A 10066-nucleotide genomic window follows, 5' to 3' on the forward strand; every position below is an offset into this window, starting at 1 on the left:
ATAATAAGCCTCTTATAGTTATAAGTTATAAGGCTTTATAGGTCTTATAGCTATTAAGGCTTTCTTATAGCCTATTACTATTTTATTACTTTTAAGACTATTATAAACTAATTAGTACTAAGCCTTTAAAGTATTACCCTTTAAAGGTATTATAATAAGCCTTTTATAGTTATAAGTTATAAGGCTTTATAGGTCTTATAGCTACTAAGGCTTCTTTATAGCTATAATCTTATAAAAGCCTAGGCCTTTATAAACTTATTACTATTCTATTACTTATAGGACTATTATAGTTAATTAGTATACTTAGTATTAATATAGTATTAGTATAGTATTAATATAGTATACTTAGTATTAGTATAGTACTAGTATAGTATACTTAGTATTAGTATAGTACTTAGTATATTTTAGCTAGTAGTCCCTTATATATCTTATAGCCTTTAAGATAAGATGCCTTTATTAAATATAGTTTATAATATAACTTTTATTTTTTATAAAATTTATTTATATAAGTTTTTAAGTTAAATTACCTTATAAGTAAAAAATAGAAAATATAATAATTATAAAGCCCTTAATATAATAGTAAGGCCCCCTATATAACTATAAGCTACCCTATACTTAGTATAATTATAAGCTACCTTATACTTAGTATAATTATAAGCTACTTTATACTTAGAAGAAAAAGGTAACTTATATATATTAATAGGTACTATTACCTTTATTAGTAAGTAAGAGAATTAAGCTACTATTATAGTATATTATAGTAGTTATAATAGTTACTACTTTTCCTTATAGTTATTATTTTATTCTTTATAGTTATTATTTTATTCTTTATAGTTATTATTTTATTCTTTATAGTTATTTCTAGTTATTTTTCTTAGTTAATATAGATTAAGTAGGAGTAATAATAGGTAGCTTTAAAGCTAGAAGAATAATCTCCTATTACCTAGTATATCTAGTACTTACCTATACTATATAACTAGATAGAAGTTATATAATATAATAACTTTACCTCTTACCCTATATATACCCTATTGGTATTAATAAGTACTACTAGTATTAGATATATAATAGCTAAGGATTTATAGTAAGTATAAATTATATAAAATAACTAATTAGCTATAAGATAAAGGAGTATTTAAAGTTAGCCTAAGGAAGAATTAGTTATAAGATTAGTAAGACCTATATATAAGTTAAGCCTAAATTAAGACCCTAAGTAAACCTATAGGAATAAGACTATCTTATATAAGTTTTAGTTAATATTTAAATAGTATTTAAACTCTAATCTAAAAGAATAGATTATTCTTCTTTTAGTTATTATAAAGTAAAAGGGATATTTCCTAGAAGGAAAAAAGGGATAAGCTTTAGTCTTAATAAGCAATATAACCTACCTTTTTCCTCCCTACCTTTTCTACCTAATCTAACCTAACTATTATACTTATTAAAAAGAGTAATAATTCTATTATCAATCTATTCTTATATTAAACTACTATTTATATTATAAAATATATACTTAAATAGTATATTATTATACTTTTTATAAAAAATAAAGTAAAATATAAATATATTATTTTATTTTTTTATAAAATACCTTTTTATATAAATAGTTATTTTTTATTATACTTTTTATATATAATTATTTCCTTTATTCTATATTAACTTATATTTAATAATTAAAAGGTATATTATATAAAATACTATTTTAATAAAAGAGTTTATCTTATTTATATTAATAATAAATATAAATAAGTAATAACCTTAAATATCTTAAGATATAGTATTATCTTATAACTTAAATTATATAGCTTAAGGCTAGGAAATAAGATATATAAATTAACTAGTTATCCTTTATAGCTTTATCTAATATAAGGCTGATTTTCCTTATAATCTTTACTTTCTATTATTCCTCTATAAGCTGTATTAGCTACGTTGCTATCTTATATAACCACATTGATGCTCCACAGTGCTTTAGGCACCACATCCACTCCACTCATCGCGTATTTGACTCCACCACCCTTCAACAGAACGCGGCACGATTCGCTTAACACTACTTTCCAACCTCTTCTCTGTTCTGTATGGTTTTTTTCTTTACATTGTATCGTGCGGTAGCGGGTCATGAATCGGTTTCGGTACGTTGCCGCCACCTTTTTCGTCGAGGGGGCCGAGGTCGTCTGGCCCAATCTCGTGCCTGTAGGTATATCGAACCAGATCATTGAGCCACCATAGAAACACCTTGCTCAAAGCCGATCTCGATCTTTTGGGTTCTTTCCATACGCCTGTTGGTGCCGTCCTGGTCGATTTGCTCGCCAATTCAACCACCAAAAGAAGGCATGTGCAGGCAGTGATGGCAGCAAAGCACCCTGTCAAAAAGACTGGCGCTGAGGAAAGGCAATGGGTGCGTAGCTGAACTGCTTCGCATACGACTGATGCAAACAGGAAGATGGTGATTGCGTCCGACGGCCCGTCCATGCGAGCGTGCGCCATCCGCGAGCACAAGATCAGGACCGCCGCCGACATCGTGGCCAGGGCCGCCGCGAGCAGACTGTACCGGCCGCCATGGTGACTGTTTACAATCTGCCCGGTCAAATACGCGCCGTGCAGCCCAAACAGAGCGAGCGCGGAGAGCGTCTTCGCCAGCAGGAGGAAGGGTGCGCGGACGCGACCAGACGTCTTGGTCAGCTTGGTGATGCGTGCTGCGGCAAGAATGATGAAGAACGCATTGGGCGCGATGGAGAGAGCCAGCTGCTCGAATGTCTTGGTAAAGTCAAAGTCGTCGCGGCAGCCGACCACGAACGGGCCGAATTTGTCATCGTTGAGGCAATTCATGGTTTGCACCCGTTTGCCCCTGCACCGCGAATGTCTCAGATGCGTCAGTCGAGTTCCTCGCGTACAGATAGATGACTGCTCGCTTAACTGGGTCTCAAAATTAAAGGAATGACATGGGATTTAATACTAGTACATTGATTGAAGAGCATACGTAACGAGTTCAGCGCCTGCCATGACGAAAAAGTGTTGCGGCCTGATGGCGACAATAGTAATTCGTGCCATGCCAATATGTCCCCCTTGCAATGAGGCTGGCAGGCAGCAAGGCTATCGCGTATTACCAGGGAAGCGGGGGCTAATCAAAAACATCACTTGTGTATAAAGCGAAGAAACATTAGTGACGAACAAAAAAGAAATGAAGGGCAAAATTTTCAATAATGAAAGAGGGCTCGGACCATCGGTTTGTTTTCTACCTAGTTACCCCATGAGCCAGAAGCTCCAGAATCCGAACTTTGGCGGAGGTACATATGTCACGTCAAGAAGCAGATGTCGACTTCAATTTCGGAGGTCAGTATCACTTATCTACATAAAGTTACATGCGATAGACGAATAACCGCATACCCCTCCTACGAGCTTATGGACGGCTAGGATATCACAAGCGGGCAAAGAATTCGCACGGTGTAGTTTCGACAATGAAATTACAATGTTCTAGTTTAGTATGATACAGGAAGCTAGCTGCATTTTTTGTGGCAGATTCTCAAAATGAATTGTAAGCGATGTAAATTGTTGTTCCATCTTGCACAGCGGCTCAATAGCAAACGACCCACGGGTCACAAACAGCTTGGACGTGGTAATTGTTGTAGTCTGGGAAAGTTCCCTTCATGGCCTCCAGGATGGGATCAAAAAAGGTAGCATCGAATCTAGTAGTCTCGCAAGACGAGCATGGGTTCGCAAGGAAGGTGTCGTACTTGGTAGTATATGACAGGCGGCCAAGCACTTTTTGAGCAGCAACATCTGTTGCAGTGAGAGACAGTGACTCGGGCATGACAACCCAGCTGGGGGTCGTCGGCATAGTTCCGTTTGTCGAGACATTAGTGCCGGGGATGATGGGATTCTGGTTGAACCAGAGGCTGTTCGCACCAACATCTCGTAGGGCCTTGATAAGCTGGAGAGTCATGTGCGTGTCCGAGTCAATCTGAATACCAGAGCACTCGAAAGTCATGGTGTATCCATCACCACGGAATGGGCCGCCAACACAATTGCCAGTGATCTGATCCCAAACGAAATTGTTGATGAAAGTGTCCCAGTTGTTGGGCCAGTTGATGAATCGAGGGCTCAGAGCAGCATCAACGCTGAGCATTCTGCTAGCGGAGGATTCTGTGGGAGCAGGCTGCTGGGTAAAGTCGGTTGTGCTTGGGATAGTGGTAGATGGGGCAGTCGAAGTGGGAGTCATGTCAGAGGGACGATCAGGTGAGGAGTTGTTGTTGTCACAAACAAAGGCAGACCAGCAAAGTGCATCGTGGTTGACCGTTTTGTTGAGGGCGGCACTGATAGGTCTTCCGTGATACGACCAGCAGTTTAACGTCTCGCCATCCTTGTGGACAGCATTGCCAGCCTTGAAACCCTCGGGAGTCTGCTCTTCGACGTAGACGCTCCAGACATCGCCGTTGGGCATTGTCTCGGTAGCTCCAGTTGGGTTCCAGGGATACACGCCATTGCCAAAGGGAACCTCGACAGCCATCTCGGGTGCTGCGGGGTATTTGTTGGCCGAATCAGGCCAGACAAGTGACTTGTACCAGTTCATCTGGCGAGAGGTTGACCATGATAGATGATCTTTGTTGTCACCGATGCCACAGTCACAGAGGATCAAGGTCCCATTGTCGGTCTTTTGAGCTTGGCTTAGGGATGCGAGGCCATTGAGAATGGCAATTGCCGTGGAAAATTTGAGCATTGTGATTCTGTAAATAGTTCATTAGTGGGGGGTTGTTTGCACTTAGAAAGGTGAGTATTACCGTTGCAAGGACCCGTAGGTGTGTTGTGGATGGATGTTTGCTTGGTGACAGCAGCGGGAGTGCAGATGGCGGTTTGGAACTGAGGGGGGGAGAAAGAGTTGAAGATGGGAAGATGTAGAGATTTGTTTGAGGAGGGGACAGAACTATTAAATGGCCCAGGAAATGTTGAGGTCGCCAGCTGGCAAAGCGTTGTCTGCCAGCTGCCAACAGCCGTCAAGCTCGCTTGGATGCCAGCCGTCAAACATCATCGGCCACTCAGATTGCAAAACACTCCGATACAGCTCTCAACAAATAATTTAGCAGTGTTTCGTTGATGTTCAATCCGACATCATTAGAAAGTCAATGACGATATCTCCCTGCCTAGGTAGGTAGGTAGATACTTCATGGCCACTAGTCGGTGGCGGGTGTTGGGATCGTGGAAGTCAGCGCAGTTGTAAACACACGTAGAGTCAAGTTGGGGTCCTCAGCTAGTCACAGTTACGCTGCTAGCTTCCACATCGCCCTCAATAGAGCAGATTGTAGGAGAACAACAAAGGAAACAATTTAGCACTCATTTTGCCCGTTTTACCACAACCTGCGTGCTGCTGTTGGCTTCCATTAGCATCTTGGTGGAGCTGTAGGGTACAACACACTGTGGCGTGACAACGACGCACACACTAGTACATGCCAAATGATCGTCCTTCTTCATCACGACTGCAGTCAGGAGTACTACCTCGACGCGCAGCGACTATGCTTCGACGCCACTTCATCTCACAGCGACAAACCACAGTACGGCGACCGGCGCTCAGCAGACCAGCCAGGCAGCCGCCATCGGGACGCGTTCAATCCACCCAAAGTTCTGGCACCTCCAAGATCGATCGCATCACCTCGAAGCTCCCGCGCCGACTACAAAAATACACACAGGGCCTGCGCAATGCACCTGTTTCCCACGTCGTCTCATTCATCATTCTGCATGAGCTCACAGCAATCGTACCCCTCTTCGCACTCTTTGCCTTATTTCATTACACGACGTACGTGCCGCTGACGTATGTGACGGAGCATTTTGGGAGCTATGTCGAGGCGGGCGTGACGCGGTTCGAAAAATATTTCCGTCGAAAAGGCTGGTTTGGATTTGGGGAGGGCAATTCTGGAAATAACGAAAACGCGGATCCAGAGCGAGGGGAGCAGCCACAGGACGCTGTGAGCAAATGGCAGACTGGCGACCCCAAGTATAAAATCTTGGTGGAGGTATCTTTGGCCTACGCCATAACTAAAGCACTTCTTCCGCTAAGAATTATTGGGAGCGTGTGGGCTACACCTTGGTTTGCTGGTGTTCTTGCCAGTCTACGCAAAGTTGTACTAAGGAAGTAGTGGCGTCACAGTATAGTAGGTAGCGAGTACTTGATATCAAGGAAGCTAGTTACTTTTGTATTTTGTTTATCGTTGAACTCGGCAGTGATTTAGAGACATCGGAGATTGTCTAGTACATTACTCGAAGTTGAGCAGAGCCACAAGCTTAGGCCTTCTCGTAGACCCAGTCGAACTGGGCAGGCTTCCAGCTGATGAGGTCCTCCTTCTTGAACCAGAGAGCAATCTCCTTCTGGGCGTTCTCGACGGAGTCGGAGCCGTGGCAGACGTTGCGGCCAACGTCGATGGCAAAGTCACCACGGATGGTGCCAGGAGCGGAGGCAAGGGGGTTGGTGGCACCGAGGATGGCTGGCAAACGTTAGTCGGTGAAGCTTGGCGGATGATGCGGGGGTACTTACCACGGCCGGTCTTGACGGCGTCACGGCCCTCCCAGACCATGGCACAGATGGGACCAGAGCCCATGTCTGGAATGATGTTAGTGGGATTCGGAACAGCGGGGTCTGTCTCTCGTACACTGGATCAGACCGGGGAAGAAAGACTTCTCCTTGAGGTCGGCGTCTGGGATCATGTTAGCATCATAGACGGGTGCTACTGTCGCTCTTGAGGACTTGCAGTGAGTCTCGAGATGCTCCTTGGTGGGGGAGACCAGCTTGATGGCGACGAGCTTGAAGCTATTCGTGTCGTTAGAGGTTTTAGTATTGTGTCGCGGGGTAAGGACGACCTACCCTCGGTTCTCGAAGCGGGAGACAATAGGGCCGACAAGGCCACGCTTTTTCTCTTGTTAGACATTGTTTCAACGAAAGATTGGGGTAGACTGTAACATACCTGGACGCCATCAGGCTTGATAGCAATGAAGCTATTGCGGTGTTAAAATAAATTGGTGCCGACATGGAGGGGTAATGGCGGGGTTGGTGCTCACGTCTGCTCGTTAGACATTTTGGCGGTGGAATCGGGGGATGCCCTGGGAAAAGAAGCTTGTATGGAAGGAATTTGGGTTTCTGCGACGATGGGTACAGACTCAGACTGTTTGTTTCGGATTGGAAAGAGGACGAGGCAAAATCCAAGCAAGAGAAAAGGTAGAAGAAAAACCGGTGGGGGCAGGGTTACGGTGAGAGGCTGCCACAGTGGGCGGTTCACGCCGTGCACCTGTTTGGTGCTGGTGGTGCTTGGAGCGGGGTGCTCATCGCGACCCTCTTGCATCGTGTGTACAGTGCTAGATATTTTTTCCAACACTCACTCACGTTTGCAGACAGCGATTGGAGGATGGAGCTCTCACCATGTGGTTGTTACGCTATGTCGATGATACTTGGGGGACGGCCAATTGAGAGCACTGGTTATTAGACAGAATACGAAACATTGATTGCGAGAGGAAACTGGCATGTATCGTCAAACAAGATCCTGCCTGGAATCAAAGCCCCTGTCAGCACATGGTAAGTCCTCGCAACAGGTACCTAGGTACATAGCTCTTGCACAGTGCGACGTGCGACGAGAGTAGCTGAGCTGGAGGTTGGCAGTGCTTTAAACGGTGTAACCATTCCAACGGGGTTCTGGTTTAACAGTGAATTGGGATTAACGGGGATACGACGGCAATTAGTTTTCTGCCTTGAAAACCAGGCACACGTTTGCTCTGGCCCTACGACATTTGGCAGCGCCACAAAATAATATCACACTCGGTCGTATGGGAAGGACGAACATGATATTACGACTCCGCGTAATGAAATGAGCGCAATATATGATCGCTCTGCATGCCGATACATATGGCCACGGAACTCGATAGACGCCGCGCCCGCCGCATACAATGATCTCCGCGACACAATGTATCTCGCGATGGTGGTCTCGATGGGCTCTGGCGATGGCCCCCGCGATAGATAGCGCCCCTTAGCCAGGGCCCTCAGCCTCGAAGGGCAGGCAATACGAGGAGGCGGGCCTAGGCCTCTTATACCCCGACGGGATGAACATGGTGCCCGCGGAGGGTCCCGGCAGGTGCCTGGTTTTTGCATTTATCAACTCCCGTCCCCGCTGCGCTGATCACAAAGTGGACATACATATGTACTTGCCGCCCAACAGCCCAGCCTTCCTCGTACCCGAACTATTGAGAGACTAGCGACAGGGCATGATCGTGCGCGGTGTCAGGTCTCAAGGAAAAACAAAAGAGAGTCAGGGCGCGAAAAGGAAATACCGAGGACATGACCGGGGGGGAAACGCGGTACCATGGCGGTCCAAGCAGCGAATAGGAGAAGAAACCACGACGAGACATAAAGAGACAAAAGGAAAAAAACCAGGAAAAATAAAAAAAGAGACCAGCCGAAAAAGAAAAGAGCCGTGGCAAAAACGGTCAGTGGTACCAAAAATAAGTCCGGCATTGGCCGTGCCCACACACCCGGGCCAGGGTCCGGTGTGATGTGCCGGAAGCACACCTTGTTCAGAGTCGCCAAGTTGACAGGTGATAGGCCTAGTGCGAGGCTGCCCTCGCGCACGGACTGATTGCGCAGGAACAAACATAAGAGCCATGTTTCACGGTAATATTCGACTGCAGACTTGTAATTTACACCCAGTTGTGGCGTTTTGATCTGTCTGACCTGTCATGACTGAACAGGCGAACAGGATGCACCTGGTCCTCGGCACCCGGAAAGGGGCGTTTTCCCCGACAAGGGCCTCTCGCGAGCTTCCGCGCATGTTAAAAGGAACCGAAATCCCACTCCCTCGGTAGCGATGTTGTTTCATTCCCAGTGCAGCCTTCAGTATCGTTGTCTTTGTTTCTTTCTTTTTGCAACTTTTGTTGCCACACTCACTCGTTAACTCGCTCCCTTGGTCTGCTCTTCGTCTGTTCAGTCACTCGTTTCACGATACAGATACGTCTAAACTATAATGAAGATCACTGCTACTCGCGCCGCCCTTGGCGCTGCCGTCATTGGACGTGCTGCTGTAAGTCGGACTCGCGACCCCGACTTATACCCCCTGCGTTCATGCACTAACACAACACCAGGCCACTGGGCTAATTAATCTTCCCATCAACCTTTGCCTCGGTGCCCTTCTTGGCAAGGCCGACTGCAACCAACAGTCATCTTCGAACGGTGGACTTGTTTCCGTCCCCATCAGCGCTTGCGCTGGAGTCCTCGGTGATGCCACCTGCAAGCAGGTTCACAATGATAACAAAGGCAGCCCCGACAGCCTGATCAGCGTTCCCATTAGTATCTGCCTTTCTATTCTTGGAGATGTTCAGTGCAACCAGAAGGCCAAGTCCAGCGGTGGTCTTGTGTCTGTGCCCGTCAACGCTTGCGTCGCCGTCATTGGTAAGACCAAGTGCGACGAGTCTGCTGGTGGCGGCGACAAGAGCGGCTCCGGCGGCCTGATCAGCATCCCCATCAACGCCTGCGCTGGTATCATTGGCAAGGCTGAGTGTGACCAGAAGGCCAAGTCTGGCGGCGGCCTCGTTTCTGTCCCCCTTAACGCTTGCGTCGGTGTCCTTGGTGAGGCCAAGTGCAAGCAGACCGCTGGTGGCAGTGACACCAGTCTTATCAGCGTCCCCGTCAACGTCTGCGCCGGTATTCTTGGTAAGGCTGAGTGCGACCAGAAGGCCAAGTCCGGTGGCGGCCTTGTTTCTGTCCCCGTCAACGCTTGCATTGCCGTCCTCGGCAAGGCCAAGTGCGACCAACAAGCCGCCGGTGGCGACCATAGCCTCGTCAGCATCCCCGTCAATGCCTGCGTTGCTGTCCTGGGCGAAGCCGAGTGCAAGCAGAAGGCTAGCTCCGGCGGCCTGATCTCTGTCCCCGTCAACGCTTGCGTTGCTGCTCTCGGCACTGCCAAGTGCGACCAGCAGGTCAAGGGTGGCGACAGCCTCATTAGCGTCCCTGTCAATGTCTGCGCTGCCATTCTTGGTGACGCCAAGTGCAAGCAACAGACTCCCGGCGCTGGTGGCCTCATCTCCGTTCCCGTTAACGCTTGCG

General features: G+C 46.5%; 4 protein-coding genes across 4 annotated transcripts; 1 reads left to right on the plus strand and 3 right to left on the minus strand.

Moving 5' to 3' along the window:
* Positions 1 to 2085: 2085 nt before the first annotated feature.
* On the minus strand, positions 2086 to 3045 carry CCM_07123 (multidrug resistance protein, putative; the record flags this gene model as incomplete). The annotated part of the gene is made up of 2 exons (XM_006672261.1): positions 2086 to 2842; positions 2975 to 3045. The coding sequence occupies 2 exons, from the start codon at positions 3043 to 3045 to the stop codon at positions 2086 to 2088; spliced, it is 828 nt and encodes a 275-aa protein (XP_006672324.1).
* Positions 3046 to 3568: 523 nt separating this feature from the next.
* CCM_07124 (uncharacterized protein) lies at positions 3569 to 4711 on the minus strand (the record flags this gene model as incomplete). Its single annotated transcript, XM_006672262.1, has 1 exon — positions 3569 to 4711. One exon carries the CDS (start codon positions 4709 to 4711, stop codon positions 3569 to 3571), a length of 1143 nt encoding a protein of 380 aa, XP_006672325.1.
* Positions 4712 to 5442: 731 nt separating this feature from the next.
* Positions 5443 to 6122, plus strand: CCM_07125 (uncharacterized protein; the record flags this gene model as incomplete). Its single annotated transcript, XM_006672263.1, has 2 exons — positions 5443 to 5540; positions 5609 to 6122. The coding sequence occupies 2 exons, from the start codon at positions 5443 to 5445 to the stop codon at positions 6120 to 6122; spliced, it is 612 nt and encodes a 203-aa protein (XP_006672326.1).
* A 145-nt stretch (positions 6123 to 6267) lies between these two features.
* On the minus strand, positions 6268 to 7055 carry CCM_07126 (nucleoside diphosphate kinase; the record flags this gene model as incomplete). The annotated part of the gene is made up of 4 exons (XM_006672264.1): positions 6268 to 6467; positions 6518 to 6583; positions 6633 to 6790; positions 7039 to 7055. 4 exons carry the CDS (start codon positions 7053 to 7055, stop codon positions 6268 to 6270), a joined length of 441 nt encoding a protein of 146 aa, XP_006672327.1.
* Positions 7056 to 10066: the final 3011 nt, after the last annotated feature.

Source organism: Cordyceps militaris (assembly GCF_000225605.1).
Source record: "Cordyceps militaris CM01 unplaced genomic scaffold CCM_S00005, whole genome shotgun sequence".
NCBI classification, from domain to species: Eukaryota; Fungi; Ascomycota; class Sordariomycetes; order Hypocreales; family Cordycipitaceae; genus Cordyceps; species Cordyceps militaris.